This window comes from Oryzias latipes, chromosome 3, assembly GCF_053564925.1.
Source record: "Oryzias latipes strain Hd-rR chromosome 3, Olatipes_Hd-rR_3.1".
Lineage (NCBI taxonomy): Eukaryota > Metazoa > Chordata > Actinopteri > Beloniformes > Adrianichthyidae > Oryzias > Oryzias latipes.
The window spans coordinates 27957912-27978757 of record NC_136239.1 but is presented as its reverse complement, the minus strand read 5'-3'; the positions used below and the strand labels follow the sequence as shown (position 1 = coordinate 27978757).

Genomic DNA, 20846 nt, shown 5'->3' with positions numbered 1-20846 from the left:
GTTCAGAAATGATGTCTGCTTAGAGCTCCATGTGTGCTTTACTGGTGCTGGACATCTGTACTGGAGGTGAATCTCACAAGAAAGTGGGTCATGTAGCAAGACAATGGCCCTGAGCATGCAGGTTGTTACTCAAGAAAACAGTGAAACAAGACTGAAGTTAAGCATTTCAGATAACCAGATCAGAGTTGTTACCCTAATCTAAAGGGAATGCTTGGGAAGGGCCTTAAGCAACTGTACTCAAGTAAACTCGCCAACATCCCAGCACTGAGGCTGCTCCATGCTGAGGGTACAGAAACGGAAATGTCTTTTAAACTGTCAGGCAGGTCTGATCAACAATTATACTAGAAGAACATTTCAGCTATTTTTTCCACTCACTGTTAAAGTCACACTCTGATCTATTTTTAAGTGCTCCCAGTGGTTTTAATTATGATTATGCTGTTTTTAGCTAAATCAAAAAACCTGAGTCATTTTCTAAGACATAGTTTCTGCAAAGCGGCAGGAGCTCATTACAAATTTACTTCAGAGTTGTGGGTGGGACTGTTGGTGTGAAGTAGGCCCGCCCCTACTTCCCATCATCCATCTGTTTAAATGCTCTCCAACAAAAACAAAAAATTGTTTTTTCTAATTTTACAAACCGTAATTCCTTCTGTTAAAAAGTACTCAGTACTTTTCTACTGAAAAAGTTTTGTGGGAAAAAGGGATAAAAGTTCTGAGTAAAAAAATCAATTTTTTACATTGTATTTGACACAGGAAAACCTTTATTTTTATAATTTTAGAGTTGTTTTGATTAGATTAGATAACTTTATCCCACGATGGGGAAATTCACTATTCACTTTTCTAAATTCACTTGTCTTATTGAAGATGAATGTAAATATTATTAAATTAATGTTTCCCTGCAATTTTGTTTTAAAGGAACCTGCTGGGTGTAGTAAAGGTGAAGTTGTGACTATTTGATTAAGTTAATACTCCTGTAAGAGAGCCTGTAAGAGAGCTATGAACAAGACATCTCATCAAAATTCTGTTAGAAAACTAAGAAATTTAATTAAACTGTTTAATAAAAGGCTCAAGCCAAAGGATTTTTAATGTTTAGAAAATGCAAATGATTAGGGTGAAACAGTTACTGAAATGAATAGAAATAATGACATTTAAGAATTATTAAAGACAAACATGAACTTCTAATGTAATCTATGTTGCTTCTGAATGAACACTTACCGTCTTCAGCAATGCTCGGTTGTCCCTTAATGAACCAATGGCTCCAATGAGGGACACAACAAACATGACTAATCCCTGCAGGATCAGGATGATGGAAGGGGCCAAAAACGCTCCATGCAGCGACTTGTAACGCTGCCTCTCCACCTCAGCATAGATCCCAATGGCTAGAAGGGCGCTGCCTATGGTCTGGAAACATAAAGGAACAACAGTTACAGTGGAACAGATTAAGAGATCGAAATTAAAGAACTGTGGTAAAACAAAACCAGTGTGTAGACCAAAGTCCAAAACGTTCCATCTATAAGTTTTTATCATGTTTACAGCCTTTACTTTGAAAATAAGCAAAAGAGAAAAATAAAACTGCACACATGTGGTGAATCTCACACAGACAAAAAAAAGCTGAATATAAAAATGAAGTTTCTGACTGTAAAAACGTATTCAAACCTTTCGTTTAGGTAGAAGGTGAACCTTTGGTGAAAGAATTCCTTTTAATATCAGTTCTATGGGTTTGTGTTCTTTTTTCATTTTGCCATTGAAGTGCGACCTCGAACGGATCATTTTTAGACACTCCATCTCTGATTCAGCCCAGGCTAAACAGCTCCTGCTTGTTTAGCCTGTTTTTGTCTTTTTATGATACACTCCTTAAATAAATGCCATTTAGAAAAACCTTTACCATCTTGTTTGTATCACAGGATTAATGCAGAAATAATTGGAGCGTGTTTTCGGTAAAATTTTGGCTCAATGTTGTTGTTGTTTGTACAAACGTTGATTTAAAAAAAATATTTATAACTGTTCTGCATTTTGCCTTCAAGATTGTTCATATATTAAAACATTTAATTTGCTCTTGGATAAGTAGTGTACCACTAAATCGTATAAAATAAAAAAGATCTCATATTGCAAGGACGACCATGTGAATGTTTCTGACCATCTGAATGTTTCTGCGCCTGCATGCAGTTCAGATGCTGCCAGGGTCTCAGCCTGATGCATCACTGTGAGCATATTAGCACTCTATACCCAGCATTTACCTCTAAATAAAAATGACATTTTTGCGTTTTTTTTTAGTCTCTAAAGGCACGAGTAAAACTGGACTCTGAAGAGCATTTTTATTTTGTTGTTCAAGTGGTTTTTAATTTGAGATTTGGCAAATTTTCATGGAACACAAACTTCAGATTCGTCCTTAATGCCTTTTGAAACAATCCTCTGACATTGAAATGTTTGCTACCAAGTACACAAAACAAACATCTAAGTTTTTTCTACATGTTTTTAGGACCTTCAGGGGTCTGATCTCCTTCACAGGCCCTTCTTGAACTCATGACTCCGGTGCTGCAGAAAACTAAACGGAGCCACCTCCAAAGGTTAATGGAGAAAAAGGTTGGGTTGAAAACTTTCACGAGTAGGAAGCAGATATGTACGGTACACGCGCAAGCTTCAGAGGATTGTGCATCAACTTTAAAAGGTCAACGATCATCAAATTCACAAAGGATGAATCCTCACTCAGAAATTGTTTTAAAGATTTACACATTGTGATAATAGACTGAATAATATCAAACGCGGGAGCTTCTCTTCACTCAGAGGTTAAAATAGCTAATTTGACCCTTAACCACAAAAGCTATTAAATCAAATGATCAGCCAGCTGCAACTCTTGAGGCAGCGAGAAGGTGCACCAAAAGTCAAAGTCTGCTATTTATGAGAAGTCTAATCAGCATAAATGGTCATCTCTCCAAAATGACAATATACTTACAACTATCCTTTTCAGTAATTTATTTAAAAATACAGTCAAGATCATTATGGCCATGTAAAAAAAAAAAAAAATAGTTAATCCAATCAACAGGGGTGGACGAACTAACAAAAACACATTTAAATGATTTACTCCATCTGTTCCAATTAAAAGCTCCAGGAAAAACTATATACGCAAAAGGTCACATTAGATTTAATTACTGCTTTGCAGCATGTGGCAAGAAAAGACTGCAGCATAATGGCAAAGATCTTAGTCACATGCACACGTAAAGGGGGTTGCTATAGGTTTTCGGGTTGTCCGGGCCCTAGCGGATCGTAGACAGGAGTGGACGCATTTTGAAGGAAGCCCAGGTGTGTCCTCCTGTGTTTGATAGGCTCATGCCACCTCAAGGGAAGTTATGAAAATGAAACAGGATTGTCGTGCATGTGGTAAGCACTTGTGACGTACAGGTAATGCTATCTCACAGTGCCCTTACGCAGCACTCTAGTTGCTAGTAAGATGCGCAAACTGGCCCTTTACTGACCGCGTGCAAATGCTACATGCATGCGATACATAAGGGCCTGTAGGAATGCCAACACAAACTTTGCTCCAATTGTGAAATTTCCTAATTTCTAACAGCCCTATACCTTGAGGAGCTGGAAAAAAAACACCATGCCTGTAGAAAACAATGTGCATGAACATTTTCTCCTCAGACCGGTGGTCTCCGACCTTGATATTTTGTGCAGGCCACCTGCCGGTTTTCCCTGATTTTTCCTCCCATATTCACCCGTTAGGGCAGTTGTGACACAGCCATAAAGTATGAACTAGCCAAGCACAAATAAACCAAGCGCAGAGACTTTACTAAACTGGTATCTTTACTCAAAGCTTTGATAACTCGTACAGACACTTCATTTATAAACTAGTTATGATTTGGTGTGATCGTTTCCTGACTGCTGCAAACCCCCGCCGCTGCTGCTTCTTCTTCTTCTTCTTCCCCTCTCTCTTGTGTTGTGTGATGCTTCTGAGATCATCAACTGTGATTTTGTTTTTTCGCTGCTTGGCAGAAAACGAAAGGAGGTGAGAAGTGACAGAAGTGTGAATCGACTGAGTCTAGTGGGGAAAGTGTGACAGCTGACATTTCTTTGACTTTAGTTCTGGACACTGTGTGCAATCGTACAAATGGCTCTTTATTTCAACTTTACCAAAGAAAAGTTTAGACCAACACATGTAGTGGTCATTCTGAAATCTGTGACTCTGGCTTTAGTAGAGAAAGATCGCCATGATTTCATAGCATCAAACCTTTCTCTGCTTTGGGTTGCAGTGAAAAATAAATGATGGAAACAGCGTGGTAGCAGCAGCTGTAACATCTGTGAGATTGTTTACCTTGTAATTCATAATGCAGACTCTTTAAAGTCTGAAAGAAATGAGCTGGCCACTCTTATGTTTGTTTCAGAATTCCAACTTGATTCCCTGATATTTAACCATTGAAAAGTCAAGTAAGGTGCCAGCAAGGAAGATAAGAAAAGATTTTGATTCCCGGAAATATTTAAAAGTTTTCACAGTATATAACCCTTCCTGATGCCTTTTCCTGGTGTCCCTGCTCACCATCTGTGACTGTGTCTTGCTGCTGGCCGGCTCATCAGACATTCACTTCCACCGAGTGGAGAAGAGGTCATTTCAAGCATCTTAAATGCTGACAGATGATCTCAAAACTTTGTGACAAAAACTTAGCAGGGAGGGGGTATGTGTCTGCATCTAAAAGGAGAAAATTTCCTCCAACTGACGTGTCAGCCCACAAATCCTGCAAATCTATTTTAATCCCATTAAAAAAAATCGTTATAACTCAACTATCTCTGTGATTATCAGAATTCATTGAGCTGTGGATGATTTGGCAACTGCATGAGGGGCAGAAGACCAAGGTCACGTGAACAGAATGTGTAAAAACAACTTCACAACTGCACTGTGGTGGCCATCTGCTGTTTCAGCACACAGAGTAATGTCCAAAAAGCTCCAAGCTTAGGCTGAGGAAACTAGCTAAAACCGGGAGCCTACAGTTGGATCCAAATCCTGTGTGTTGCTCTGGAAGCACCCTAATTGGACAAAGAAAATGTGTCTACTTGGTCGCCGTTTTGAGAGCAATCCAATCAAGTAATGAGGAAAGAAGGTTCAGTGCTTCAACAAATATCCCCTTCAGCACAGAACACACTTCTCCATCCTTGAAAAATTAAAGAAGGGAAATCTGTCTAACAGTTCTTTATGGAAACAACATTAAAAGTTTTGCATTGACCCGTCACTCTCTGTTAAAGCCGAGCCAAAACTATTATCAAATGACGAGTCACAATTTCTGGTTTAGTAACTGGTTTTATCGCTGATAAGTCGGATTCCTGTTTAGGGCACTTCACAATCAACCGTGCAATTTTCAGTTGAACTGCATATGGGGTCTGAATGCTGGTGCTTTACTCATAGTGAAAGTGCAGCTAAAAAGTCCTCATTCTGACCTGTTCAAAAAGTGTATTTTGGCAACTTAGTTTAAATCTATTCATAAAGCTCTTTTATAATGATTCCCCAAATCCAAAGCAATGGATCTGCAGCTATTTTAAAATCTAAATAAATGGATCACACCGCTATTCCTTTAGTGATTTGATGCAAAAGAGGAAAACTATAAAAGCGGAAAAAAAGCGGGGGGGAAAAAAGCAAAACCTTTCTTGTTAGTGGCATTTATCATCCCTGTCAGGCTTTACTTTCCATCTGAATCATTTGAAGCCATCTTGCCAGATTCTTAGGCCAACTGAATTGTGTAAAGTGATGATCTTAAATGTAATGAACAGTGCTCTACTGGACCTGTTTACATCCGCAGCACTGATTGAGAACATCCTGTGCTACAGGATGGTGGATGAGAATGAGTCAGAGGGATGCGTGTAAAGATCTGAGAAAGAAAAAGGTTATGATCCTGTGGAACTGGACACTTACTTTACCGATACAAAGCCCATCGCGACGACTGTTGTGAATTTGGGCTATACAAATAAAATTGAATTGAATTAAACTGCTTAAGTTTGCTTGAGCACAAAAGTTCTATGTGAAGTCAACCAAATTCTTTTTTATTTCTAACTCCCAGACATGCAAACACTTGGGATAAAAAACACATGGGTGAACTCAGAAGTCTAATGAATGTATCAATGTGCATTGATTGTGTTCAACTGCATCTCTGAAAAGGAGCAAATAGAAGTTTTCTTTCTTGAGATTAGATACATTGTTTTGCTATAGTCTACAGGAAAAAGAAAATTCAACAAAACTGAGTCAACAAGCTGTGGAGACGAGTAAATAAGAGTCAATCTGCTTCTCAACCCCCCATCAGTGCAGCATTCAGCCTCCAAAATGAACCCATCATTGAGTTCATCGTGCAGCTCCGGCTCATCTTCCCAGCTCCTCCTGCTCCCTCGTTTCTTTGCACAGAAGGATTTTTAAAAAACATTGTATGAGAAATAAATTGTTTTCAATTCAAGTGTGAATCAACCATCTGTCTTCACACATTCTGCCTATAATGTCTTCTGAGAGGAACCGGCAGCTGCACTGTGCTGAGCTACAAGGACTGTCAAAAATCAGACATTAATTTAAATTGAAGAGTAAAACAGAAAGAAGCTTAACTCAGCTACCTGACTGTAATTTGATTTCACCTCATATCTCCTGATGAGCCAAAACCCCATTTAGTTTGTGATCAACTGTCAGCAATTTTTTGGGTTAGTTTTGGGTCGGTTCGGAACCAACTGATTTACGGTTCGTTGGTGAACAGTTACAGAGTTTACATTGATTGAGCAGAAAGAAGGGTGGTGGGTCCACAGGTGCAACACCTGAAGCATAAATCGGCAAAATCGTGAAACCCCATCTAAACGCATACCTAATTCATTCATATTTTTGAACACACATGTAAAGAAGTCGATAGGTAAAATAAAAACCATACAAAAAGTTGATGAAAGTAACAACTTAAAGTTTAACATACACACCCCACCACCACACTCCACCACCAGCGCGCCCGTCCTCCTCAGAATAAAAAATGTCGGTACTTTACTTACCAACCAGAAGAAGCAGTAGGTAAAGAGCGCAAATTTGATGACATAGTACCAAGTGTCATTGGTGTTATTGGACCCATTGCCAGAATTGCCACACATCTTGAGTCTGGGGGGGACAGACAGGTAATTTCTGCTATTCTCCGGTGCTCTCTTTATTGTTGACACCACACTTCCGCGTTGGAGGCGTCGCCGCACGCGCCTGCCGCATGCGCCTGGGCTTGTGTGAGAAGGAGGGGTTTTATGGGAAATGCTCTGTTTACACTCACAGGATGACAGTTTTTTTTTATCCTAGACTAGAAAAATATTCACTTTTGGATAACACAATTTATTACGTTTAGTTTTAAAAAGTTTGTAATAAGTCCTCTAAAACATATATATTAAAATGAACAAATACGAAAAAGTCACGTTTCAAAAAGTCAGGTTTCTGCTACCAGCAACTTCAGCGCTTTAAGTGGCTTTTATGCCTCTCTATTGTGGCACATTGGCTTTAAAGAAAAAAGCTAAAGATTTGAATTAATAATTCAGTTAATTTTATTTTAAATATAAGGTTTTGTACTTTATGTTTAGTTTGTAACTCATCAGATATCAAAACAATTCTAAAAGGTTCTTATTTTATGCTGCACCTACTGGAGAATCTTTATTTGACACATTATGTATTTTCATTTGAATTGATATTTTTTGCTGCAGTCAAAAGAAAAAAGAACTTTAAATTGTTGTGTGTAGAAAAATACAAAACTGTTAAAATTAAAAATTTAAAAGCTACATTTAGAAATTAATGTTCCTGTCACAAAAACATAAATTAAGTGTGTTGTTCTGGAACTGTCAAAATATTATTCAATTTAAACGGATGTATTAAACAAAAATTCAAATTGATTGTTTTCAATTATATTTGAACTGTATATGGTCAAATCTAATCAAATCTAAAAAGAAATCTGGTCAAATCTGAGCCCAGGTGATGGTGGGAGAAATGTAGAAATTATGCTATGTTTAAATGGGGGCAGACAACTATAAGAATTGGATTCTTCACTTCTGCGTCTTTCCAATCGTGAATATGTTCAGTTGTACAAAAATCATGTTAACATATTTGGTATTCAACAATTTTCATGAAAGGAAAAATTAAATAAATGAAAATGAAATGAAATGAACTGGAAGTGGGACTTTGCAGCACTCACTAGGTTTTTTGGTCAATAAGAAATTGGAAACAAATGGGTCTTTTAGAGTTAAAGGTTGCAGACTTCTGGCCTACATGGATTTAACATAACATTTAGTCAGTTGTGCTGGTTTCATGAAAAGATAGTGAACTAATTTTTCCAATTTCCTCTTGTGGATTGTTGAAATACCTTCGTATTAAATTTCAAATGTGACTAATTCAAATCTGTTTCAACTAAAATTTGCATTGAAAAGTTGGTTTTGTTGGCCACCGTATACGTCAGACACAGAAAAGGAAAATAATTAATTAATAATAATTAATATACAGCACAATAAGTTCTATTGAGGAGAAAAAAATGCTAAACTTCATGATGACTATTTGATCTTGACGATTAAATTGAGATCTCGGAATTAAGAACAAAAACCCACAGCAGCGCCACATTTTGGCACTCACATGTAGAAAGGCCTGCGAGGGTGTCATCCATTGTGGAGGTTTTTAAGAAAAACTCCAAACTCCTCTTTTTAGGTTAGTTTCTGAGACATTTTTGCATTTCTTCATGTTTTAATGGGATTTTATGGACCGTTCGTTTTTGTAGAATGGGCATTTATTGTTGTTTTTTTATTATGATTACTATTTTTTCAACTATTTTCATTATTTATTTATCTTTGCAAACCACTTTTAGTTTTTTTGTAGCAGGAAAAATGCATTGCATTTGTCTACGTTTGTGTTTTAGATCTTCTGTTTAGTTTCAATTTTTACATTTCTTTTTTTGCTTTCTTTCTGTAAATTACTATTGGTATGTAACCATGTAAAAACCCAGAGGGGTTTATTTCACAACACCAACACATCATTTCATTTTCTATGGTTTCTATGTTTTAATGTTGTTAAAGCATATTCTTCCTTCTGGATAAAAAAAAAATCAGAATAAATTTCAATTATAATTTCAAGTGAAAACTTCTCCAGTCAACCAGTTTTACAACAGCTAGAAATGTCTTTGAGGTCCACAGGTAGGTTAGAATATTTTTTAAAAGTGTGTGCTAAGCCTCTGTATAAATGTTTTCATTTATTTAAAACATTAACTTGTCTTGTGATGCAATTCAGCTTGGGTCGAAAGCATATTCAAGGTCCAGTGAGAATCATTTGTTTTGTTGATACAAAAAGGATGATTGACATCTAAAGATATGCTAATGATTGGTTGATTTGATGTCATATATTTCAAATCAACTGACTTAAGATCCTCAAATCCATGAACCCTCAGGTCACTCCTGAATTTGACACCTTCCACTTTGTCTTTAGGATTGCACCACCGTGGATGCTGTAGCCAGAGTGCTTTGCTAAATCTTCTTTGTTTAAATTAGTTACGTGTATGAGTGCAAATGCAAAGACATGTGTTTCCTAGTGATAGGGTGGAAGCAGAGATGTGCATGTAAAGTACAGGTACTTGTTTTTCTTATAAACAGCAGCAAAACCGGCTTCAGGGCTTAAATAAGTAATACTTGTTCATTTTCTACTCAGCATGTCTGAAATATTGTTCATACTCCAACAACATCCAACCTGCAGTTAAAGGGCAATTTTGCAAGAATGTAGGAACTTCGTGAAATATACTTTTAAAACTTTGTTTCACAACTGAGTGAGAAGATATGATTGTTGACTAATTTGAGTGGCCCCAAAATAAAATGGAAGTGGAGTTCATCCTGTATTTGATTTGCTGTTATGTAAAAAAGTACAAGGTCAGGAGAAGGAATATTTGTCTTCCTTACAGGTTAGCAAAATCATTGCCCTTTCATTTTTTAGCCCAATTAGAGTAAAAATTAGAAAAAAGGACAGACATTTGTTTGCAGTGAAATCCCACTAGTTGTGACACTGCATAATTTCTGAATTTATTTCCATCATCTCACTCATCTTAACTTTGGTTATTTGACAGACAGAAAAGTCTATTCAATGTTGTGGAAAATTGTGTTTGTGTTTAATAATAAATTAAAATAACTTTTGATTTTATTTGATTTTAAATGGTTTATTTCAAGCAATCAAATAAGAATACTACACAAAAACATTACAATCATCAGTTATACATTCATACACTGACGTATCAAACTTAGGATAATTAAACATAAAACTAAACATTAAACATTTTATAACATGACTTATCAATATCCGGTTCCAAACTTTTATCAGACAGAAATTAGAATCCTCAGGTATCAATAAAGCACCTAACAAAGATAAATTACTTAAATTTTATGTAAAAAATAACTATTTTAGAAATCAACATGGCAAATGCAGATCAGCTCTCTAAAATACATACAGAGTAATGATACTATATCAGTAAAATAGACATAACACTGTTTCAAAAAATTTTCATAGCAAAAATTGATCAAGTATCAAAAGTTAAAAATATGTGCAAATTATGTTTCATTAGGAAAAATCATAAATAAATTTTGGGAGCAAGTGACGTAATATAATTAGAAATCAATCAATTTAACCATCTTCAATAATTGATTAAGCTTTGTTTTTAGAATAAGGTAATGCTGTGAAATAATATTAAAAAGGGTCCATTTTCTGTCAAATGACCAAGGTTGGTATTCCTTCTTCTGGTGATTAACAGCCGTTTCTGCTGGGTTAAAACAGAGTTTATAGTTCTCTTCGCTGTTATGTCTGCAGACATTAGATGAAGGTCCATATATCCTTCTTCGGCTGTTATCAGCGGCGCTGAAAGTTGAGGTCAAGTTGTCTGCAGGTCAGAACTCTGTTGAAAATCAGGGTCACTACAGACTTAGAGACAGCGATGAATCCTGACGCCATATTTCTTGAAATTATATTTCACTCTTTGATTTATTACTGCATGTTGGTTCAGACATCCGTGATCAAACACTTCTCAAAATCCTTCATGGTATTTACAGCCAGAAATTAAAAAAATGATGTTTTGTTTCATCCAGGGCGTCAAACCAGGACCGCCTCTGAAGACAGTACATTACATTTTTTAAATGGAATTGTACAAATAAAAAACTGTTTTCCATCATGTTCTATTTTTTTGTGGAAAGGGTGTGTAAATGTTGCCTTTTCGAAAAAATGTGTGTGCCCTAGGTCCTAGGAAGATGCAGCTCAAAAATGCGAGATCTTTAGAATCCTGTTAAAATACAGAAGAAGATGAAAGATGAACAGTTTCCTGCCAAGAAGCATCACAGTTATCTCACAGTATGAAGCCTCAGCCTCCATGTAAAGACCCAAAAAACTCACTCTCACTTTTCTCACTATAGATTCCTCTAGTGTGTAAACATGAAGATTTTATCATATTTATGCAGGTTATGGCTGAAAAATGCCTGATGTTAGATTGGCAGATTCTTATTCCAAAGATATAAAATGTATGAAGCACAAGCTCTCAAGATTTTGGCATCTACACTTTGACTAGCAAAGGGCAAAAACTAAAATCTGTGAAATTAGTTTCAACCCCCCCCCCCCCCCCCCCTTGATTGATTGCTGTATAATTGATTTACTCATCAGAACCACTGCTGTTTTAATTATTTCTGAGAGTATTCTAGTCTAATACCACATATCTTGTTTTTTGGTTTCTTCGCACCCTTGTTTGGTTTCATGTATTTATTTATTGGTTGTACTTGTTCTAGTCTATTGAAGCAATGTTTGAACCAATATAATACCCTGCATCCTGCTAATCATCAGTGCACATGGGTCTGAGAATCCAAGATAACTGAAATCACTTCACCAACATGTTTTGGTGGAGGCAGTACATGGAGGTTTGTAAGGTGACACGTTTCCAATGATAAACCATGGCAGTTTCAATACATTGAGATTTCAGTGAGATCCTGGAGCCAGGATCCCATATCTCTCTTGTGGGTGACTGAACTTTATCCACGAAGATTAGAATGCTCACCCCCACATAGCTTTATCAGAGCTCACCTTTTGAATTTGAAAAAAGGAATTGCTTCTCAACAGTCTCGACTTAAAATCAATGTAGTGAATCAAATAAGTCTCTAGGTTGACTCTTTGTGGTTATAAAACAATGTCCCAGGAGAAAAGGCAAACATTTTGTGGCTATCAACTTCAACTATAAAATCCACCTCATAATCACAGTAAAATGCATTTGGCAAGAGGCATATTCCATGATGGGAAATATTTCTTAACACTGCAAGCTTAAGTTTTTAGGGCTATGTATGTATGCTTTTTTGTTTGTTTTGTTTTTTGTAGATTTTATGATAGAGATTTTGCTCATCTCAGTGAACTTTGTTTTTGTTGGACTTCTCATTCTGGTAGATAGTTAAAAAAAACGGTGTTGCTGAAAGCAACTGTTGATCTTTGTTTAATTTAGAAAGTACGGCCTGCAAAGGTTTTGCTATTGGTTTAAATAATTACAAATGTTAAAAAAGGAGAGAGAGAGAGAGAGAGAGAATTTTAAATAAAAAGAAAAATCCTAAATGTATCAAGTTCTTTTGGAGGTCTGGTCCAATTCCTTTTCTGATTCAGAATCTGCCAGGCTGTCAAATGTGAGATTTATGTGCTTTTTGCTAATGAAATCTAATCCAACCAAGTTCTTGTCTACCTTCCCTCCACCTTCTCTTTAAGAACTTTAGTTGGTGTTTCTTTAACTTCTTCACAGATTCTTTAAAAATTTGTTATTTTTACTCGTATTATTAATTTGCTGGGGTGGTTGTGTTATAATTGGTTCCTCTCTCCCCTCCCTGCCCCGCTCCTTCTGTCTGCCTCTGAGCGAAGAGCTTCAGCTTGGCGCGCGCAGCTCCTTCTCCCTGATGCCTTTGCGTCTCAGCGCGCGCGTTTGCGCTGATCAACACATTTTCAGAAGAAAGATACACAACGGGGAGCGGACGCACACGTGTTTATGCGTGAAATAATAGAGTGTGGAAAAACTATCTCAATTTATGTTGGATGGATCTGGCAGCCCATTATTACGCACGCAGAGCCTGATTTTTAGGCATAATCTGCCATGGATTGAAATATCTGAGGTTTAATCTCACCACGGATCACAGTGAAAGAGAGGTAAGGGAGATTAAATGTAAAACCCCAATGAAATGTGTTTGTTCTGCATAGAACGTGTTCTACTTTCGCTGTTAGGGGTAACAAGATTGCCGTGATTGACTATGTGATGCTTGTTGAGCGGTTGTGAGTTTTTCCCAGCATGTTGGCTCAGCTTTTTTTTCTTTAAAGAAAAAAATGTTTAATGTACACATGAAATGTAAATGAAACGTTCAAGACTTCAACTTTTTCTGGAAAAAAAAAAGATATTCTTTTGTTGCACTGCAGACTTGGAAACTTAAAAAAGCAGTTTTTACTGACAGGAATTTTGTGGCCACTTTCTGCAGAAAAAGTATTATCATTACAATTTTTTCTTGAGGCATTTTGCCTCAGAAATGTATTAGTCACTCTTGTATCTCCACCATGCAATGCACGAGGTTTCTGTCACCAGATAAACAGGAGGTTAAAATGGACGTTGGGAACCTCATTGAACGAGATTTGGAAGCCACTTTGATGCCTTTAACAGTGACCAGTGACTGGCTGGAAGACGACAACGAGACAATCAGGAATCAGTTTCAGCAACCTGACTGGCAGGTGGGTGGGGTGTCAATGAAAGAGAGGGGGTGGAATGACTGAATGAATTAATGTGTGAGTATCAGCTCACAGTGACACATGCCAGAAGGTTGATCCCTTTTCTGGCTTGGTGTCACTTCTGTGGGCAACATTGCAAAATACTATCAACAAGTGAGCTTTTAATTGCTGGAAATGTTCCCATCCTCATCTCCTCTCCTCTCCTAGGTGGCTCTCTGGGCTGTAGCCTACTCCCTCATCATAATAGTATCCATCACTGGGAATGTCACAGTGATCTGGATTATCCTGGCTCACAGGCGAATGAGGACGGTTACTAATTACTTCATTGTCAATCTGGCCTTCTCTGATGTTTCCATGGCAACTTTTAACACTCTTTTCAACTTTGTCTACGCACTCCACAACGACTGGTACTTTGGGCTGGGTTACTGCAGATTTCAGAACTTCTTCCCCATCACTGCCATGTTTTCATCCATTTACTCCATGGCTGCCATTTCAGTGGACAGGTAAGAAGGCATCTCTTTAGGTTTCCTGCTGTTTAGCACTTTGGACTTTCAAAGTAAAGTTGGTGATCTTTGAAAGCAACTGATCCTCCTTTTTTGTGTCAGTTGTAGCTGCTAATATAACAAATCCAAACAACAAAAAACAACCCAAAATATAACAAATCACTTAATGTATTAAATTGACTCAGAACATTTTTATGTTCAAGTTTATTTTCCTGTAAAGATGTGACTCAACTTCAGTGGATCTTATTTTATGTTTTCTTGAAGTAACAACAAACCCCAATTGAATCAGGTCTTTAAAAACATATTGGTGAGCTACTCTGGCTATTTTCACATACATTTTATGGATTAAAATGTGTATCCTTTAATCTGTAAAACTGCTCACTACTCTCAGTGGTCCTGCATCCATCAGAGATCTTCTCCATGGATCAAAGAGCCCCTCTGACGTGTTTTTTTTTCTTTTTTTTGCTGCAGCATCTTCTGCACTTGTGCTTAACCCATGTCAGATAAAGCTGCAGCATGAAGCAGATGTGGGTCAACATTCAGCAGACACAGGTGTCATCAATGCCCGTTGGAGCGTGAATGGCCGGACTGTTAATAGCGCAAATCTCTGCTGAGCCTTGCAAATGATGACATTTATTTAATAAAGAATAACAGTTTACATTCCCCAATACCAGTTTACATTCACTCTCTCATGTAATGTGACAGTCTTGCAAAATTCATTATCATCATAAACTTCATCTATATCTGGAGGCAGTGGAGGCGACATCACAAATCAACACTGAGATCTTTTTTTGCTTTGCACAAAAACATAAACTTAACTAATCATATAAAAGAAACTAAGACAGAAAAGAAGAAAAAGAAATATTTCTGTCTGTGCTTGAAAGTTTAAATCAAAACACAGCCCAGTTCCTTTACTTATGTTCTGATTTTTCTGTTATACTTTTTTTTTTTTTAAGTCAGAGAATTTCTCAAATTTGCAGAGAACTGTGACATCACAGACCCAAAATCAGAGCCAGATTTTGATTCCATTGTTTCGGAATAAGAATAAAAATTCTGGCTGACTTTTTGGTTTTGTTGGGTTGGCTTCTGTGAACCGGGAAGCACCGGGTCAAATATCTCCAGAACCAGGAGTCAGAGATTGCACAAGCTGTTAACTGCAAGACGGCTTAATCTTAGGTCTAAAATATGAATTTTTATTATATTTATTGAACAATTGTAAAGAATAAGACTAAGTTATTGATGCTGTTTGTGCACAGTCTTGCTTGTTGTCTGAATATAGAAACATCAACTCCAACAGGAACATGTTGGTTTTTCTACTTTGAGCAAACAAAAACAGTTTGACCTTCTATACCTACAATTTCATTTTTATACTTCTAGTTTTAAAAGCCTTTTGGAATGCAGCTTATATATACATCATCCCCGTCTGTATATCCAACCAACTTTTTTTTACTGCTTCCCAGAAAAGCGCAAAGCTTTGATGCTGAGACAACTGATCATGGAGTTTTGTGGCTTGAAGACACTAGAAAGGACAACAGTGCTGAGTTGCGCAGTATTCTGGAAAAACAACGTTCTGTGATTCATTTCTCTGGAAATTGTCTTCATTTTTTGAAGACTGTTTATAATTTAGTCTAGTGTGTGGAGATACTTTTAACATTTCTCTCTTTAATAATAAATCTCTGAAGTGTAAACACAAAGCGCATACTTCATTGCATTTGTTCCAGTTAAACATCTTAAACTGTTTCCTTATTTTGAAATTATCTGATTTATTGGTGCATGAAAGTTGAAGAACAGGGAAGGGCAATTTACCTACGATTCAAGCCGTGAAATCAAATTTCAAAATCAGAAGATTCTCATTTTTATTGCACATCCAGCTGGTGGACTCACTTTCTTGTAAAAAAAAAAAAATTCTCATCAGATTCCACAGAGCAGAGAATAATCACTTTAAGCACATTACCGGTACAACATGTTCCTGGAGCTGTATAAAGGGGAAATGTGTGCGATTTTTGTGCCAGACTCACATAAAAAAACACACAAACAAAAAAATAAGCGTCCATACCTTTTAGGTAGGTGTGATGTGACATGGAACTGCGACACTTAAAAAACGGAGGCCTCAGGAGAATTAAAATGAGTCTTGATGGAGCTAAATGAGTTCATTCAGGAGCAGAACACAACTGCGCTAATGACAAAGGCACCAAGTCATGAGGAAGAAAATTCAAAACAAAAGTCTCCCTCAAACAAACCCTTTTACTTATTTATTTGGTTTAGTCATCGCATATTCACACTGCCCACCCAGAATACTTTATGATTCATGACCTCAAATGAATAATTGGCTGATAAAAACGACACTTCAGAGAATAGCTGTTCAGTGAAAGTTTGCATTCATTTGCATTTTAAGCCACACACTACTTGAAAACAGACTGGTGTTAGTTAATGTACTTAATTGAGATGTAAGAACATAAAGTTGTATCCTCCTGACTCGTAAAAGGAGTAATATTGATCATTTTGACAAATTGTGCACACATCTCCTTCGGTAAAAGCAAAGATAAACGCAATTTATATTAGATGATAAAAGATGTAATTACTTTGCTTTTTTCTGTAAATTGGATTGTCTGTGTTGCTCTGAGGACTTGAAATACTGTGCTTATAGCTGTGCTGCCAGGTGGTCGGGCCCCAGCCAAAGGGAGACTCTTACATGATAAACAAACAGCTAAAGCTGATGGTTTTCTACCGTGTGGTATTTGACAGATGAAAAGCCCTGCTTTTGATTCCCTCTTATTACAAGTCCAGATTTGACTGACCCATTGTTGTGGTTCCAACTACGGTACATTGTTCAAACAGGTCAACAAACACGGCGTCAGCCTCGATACACAAGTGGACGTGTTGATTTATTACAGGACAATGAGGCTGTCGTCTCCCAGTTTTAGTGCCACTCGTGTAATAACTTCAATAGCTTTTTCGACATCTCCATTTACAAAAAAAAAACAAAATGCCTAAACTGGTTACATTATTATAGGCTCTGCATATTAAATACATGAATATTAATTACAAGAGAGAGGACACCTTTTCAAAATAGAACTCACAACAAACACTTTACTCAAAGGCTGCTGAGGAACAAAAAAGCCCTGCAATTAGCTATAAAATAATTAGACTAATCTGATTAGATTTTTTTTATTAAAAAGAAAGTTTGACATCAATCATTTTCAGCATTAATGTAAAAAAGCAAAACCCCTCAAACTTTAAGGAATCCTCTCACTTTTCTTTTTGTCTTGCAAGTTAACAAAATCCAGTTCTTTCTTGCTTTTTCCAGATACATGGCCATTATACACCCCCTGAAGCCGCGGCTCTCCTCCACCTCCACAAAGGTGGTGATTGCCCTGATTTGGGTTTTTGCATTCTCGCTGGCGTTCCCGCAGTGTTACTACAGCGTCACCAGATTTTACTACCCCAGAACGGTCTGCATGGTGGATTGGCCTGATGATTATGGAGGCACACATCAACTGAGGTGAAGCGAGGAACAAAAAAAAAAAACCCCACTAAAAACTCACTGCACACGTTTGCTGGACGCTCGCCTTGTAGACATACATTCAAACCAGTTGAATGTAATGAAATGTATGATAAATGGGAGTATGTGAACAGTTTTAAATCACCTGATTGATTTTTTTGTCTCCACTCTCTTTCTGTTTGTGTGTAGTTATCAGTTTGCAGTGATATTGCTGGTCTACTTGTTCCCTCTGCTGGTGATGCTGGTGACCTACAGTTTAGTCGGTCGATCCTTGTGGGGAGGCCATATCCCCGGAGAGGCTACAGACCATTATCACAGCCAGATAACATCCAAACGAAAGGTTATTTTCTACAGATTTATTTTCTTTTTTGGTATGAATTGATTTCCTTTGACACAGTCTAAAACATGAAATAAAACAGATATTTGACTGATTGTTCTCTGGTTTTTCCTGAAGGTGGTGAAGATGATGGTTGTTGTGGTGGTGACTTTTGCTCTTTGCTGGCTGCCCTACCATGTCTACTTCATTCTGGGAACATTTAACATCGACATATATAAGCAACATTACATTCAACAGGTTAGCATCTGATTTTCTGCTTGATTTTCATTAAATTTTTTCTATTAATTTTTCCCGACTTTGTTTTTGCAGGTGTACTTGGCCATATTCTGGTTGGCCATGAGTTCGACTATGTACAATCCAATAATTTACTGCTGTTTGAACCAAAGGTAAAGGGGATTCTGATCCAGCCATTGTTTCTGCCTCATTCAGTGTCTTAATCGTCCCTGTTTTAACTGACAACTGCATGTTTTGCACATATTTCTTAGCAGAAAATTGTAGGTCCATGCATGGAAAAATATGCATGAGCAGAACTAAAACATCAGCTCCAAAACTGAAAAGACTCTTAATTTTTTTTACGTGGTAATTTGATGACAAGCTTAATGTTTTGGAGTCCTTGGCATGACTGAGTAAATAAATTCAAGTTATTTATACAGCTTAATTTAGGCAGATAATAATATAGATATATATATATAGCAAAGTTTTATGGCAAAGTTCTTTACTATAAAAAGAGAAATTAAAAGAAAATTTCAAAATTCAGTAAATAATGTACCAAAATCATAAAGACAAAGAAAAAGCAAAAAACAGACATTCCATTTTTCAACAATTAATATTCAAGATTTGTTTCGTGTCGTTGGAGTTTTCTAAGTTAATGTTCAATTTAATTGGTGAGATAAACACCAAATATTTCATAAATATTTGCAGAATTAAAGATCACAAAAAGTTCTTTTTATGAATTTATAAAAGATTGGAAGACGTTGTGGAACATATGCTGGAAGTTTTTCTTTTGATTTCTCTTTCTGATTTTCAATTTTAATCATAAGTAAACTCTTAAGAACAAAAAAAAAAATTGGCACTTCAGATTATAGGAGGTAAACATTTGTGGGGCTTTTACGCTACGCAGTACTATATGTACTTCATATTGCGTTTGAATGTTAATTTTGTGGTTTTTTTTCTTCTTTTTAAAAAAAAACAACCCAAAAAACAACTTTTTCAACTAAACTGTGGAGGCTCCAACCTTTTACAATATGTATAGCAGGTCCATATTCATGTAGGTTTAGCCAATTTAGTGGTTGAGCTATGTTTACAAACTTTATGTAGAAGTACGTTCTAAGATTCTTTGAAAACAGAATTTATTTCTGCCTGTCTCATCAGATTTCGTGCTGGTTTCCGCCATGCATTTGCTTGGTGTCCCTTCATCAAAGTGTCAGAGGAGGACAAAATGGAGCTGCAGCACACCAACACCTTCAGAGTCACCATGACACGCAGTCATCGCAGCGACACCCACCCGCGTGCGTCCATCAAAACAAACAACATTGAGAAGGACTCTGGTTTACAGCGAAACAAGCAAAAATGCAGCACACAGGACGCACAACTAGTAAAGAAGCTGAGTGACAAAAGACCCGCACATGACAAACTGGCGGAGCACAGGCTCTGACCGCAGAGCTGCAGCGTGATGACGGCACGAGAGGGCGGAGAACTCGGATGGTCACCTCAGAAGAAAGCCCTGCAGACTGAAGGAAGCAGCCGGTTTCAGAAATGTCGTATTGTTTACAAAAAAGAAAAATAGGATGAATGTGTATGAAGCACATTTTATATTTCAATTTGAAAAAAAAACTGTACATACTTGAAATATTTGTTGTGTTATAGTGCAAAAGGTATCTCCCTCATTTTTATTTTACTCCAAACATTTGGTGTTTGGGAAAGAGACATTTCATTTCTGTAACTAAAGCAGGCAATAGTCTGGAGAAAACCAGTCGACTGGCATCAGCAAAAAGCCTTAACATTGTTTTAATGTTGTAGTTTCTCTGTTAATTATGGGATGTCTTTTAAATATAATTTCCTGTGTGGTTTTGTCAATAATCCTTTTTTAGCACAAAGAAAAGGCTTCAGGGCTCACTAGAAACATGCAGCTATCCAAGATTAATAAACAAAGCGCAGCTTCCCTGAAGAATTTTGTGTAGAAAACAGGATCCTTAATAACAGTAATAAAGTATTAATAATACTTAATTATTAATACTCATTAGGGCTGCACGATATGAGGAAAACTTGCGATATGCGATATTAGAGATTAATATTGCGATAACGATATAATTTGCGGTATATAAAAAAATAGAAAAATGCCAAAAACATCATTCCCATTTCATTGCAACAGTTTAAAATTATACTCCAAATGACCCTCATCGACTTAGGAGGAGAACATCTAACATAATAGGCCTCCATCTGATTGGTAAACAATAGGAAGGCATACATCTGATTGGTCAAAGCATAAAGGGATTTATTTGATTCGTTAAATGCGTCAAGCTGCCATAAGATTGTTTAAACACATTTTGGGTTTACGATTTATTGCGATATTCGCAGTCTTTTGCGATATGCATATTGCAGAGCTGGATTTTGCGATAACGATAAATTTGCGGTATATTGTGCAGACCTAATACTCATACTGGAAAAATGTTTAAATAACTTAAACGAAAGAAGCTAGTGGATATTTTAAAAACAATGCTGAAAATCCCACAAACTGCTCTCATGCAATTCTGATGTGGCTTTTGATCATCGTTTAAATACATATTA

The 20846-nt window shown here is 36.8% G+C and overlaps 2 protein-coding genes across 7 annotated transcripts in view; one reads left to right on the top strand and one right to left on the bottom strand.

Moving 5' to 3' along the window:
* The window catches only part of tspan15 (tetraspanin 15), a 37224-nt gene extending 30006 nt beyond the window's left edge, over positions 1 to 7218 (bottom strand). The window contains exons 1-2 of the mRNA XM_023953536.2: positions 6997 to 7218; positions 1213 to 1398 (exon numbers count right to left, since the gene is read on the bottom strand). Coding sequence (XP_023809304.1) covers positions 1213 to 1398; positions 6997 to 7092 — 282 coding nt within the window. The 5' untranslated portion in view covers positions 7093 to 7218. The remainder of the gene's footprint in view (positions 1 to 1212; positions 1399 to 6996) is intronic.
* A 5637-nt stretch (positions 7219 to 12855) lies between these two features.
* On the top strand, positions 12856 to 19842 carry tacr2 (tachykinin receptor 2). Of its 6 annotated transcripts, none has more exons than XM_011491130.4 (8): positions 12856 to 13150; positions 13578 to 13720; positions 13925 to 14220; positions 17528 to 17722; positions 17912 to 18062; positions 18177 to 18296; positions 18369 to 18445; positions 19431 to 19842. In XM_011491130.4, the coding sequence occupies exons 2-8, from the start codon at positions 13595 to 13597 to the stop codon at positions 19711 to 19713; spliced, it is 1248 nt and encodes a 415-aa protein (XP_011489432.1). In that variant the 5' UTR covers positions 12856 to 13150; positions 13578 to 13594; the 3' UTR covers positions 19714 to 19842. The 6 variants fall into 6 exon arrangements, with proteins under 6 accessions (XP_011489432.1, XP_020566769.1, XP_020566766.1 ...); XM_020711110.3 differs by having other exon boundaries at positions 12952 to 13150; positions 13653 to 13720; XM_020711107.3 differs by having other exon boundaries at positions 12984 to 13150; positions 13564 to 13720.
* The last annotated feature ends 1004 nt before the right edge of the window (positions 19843 to 20846 follow it).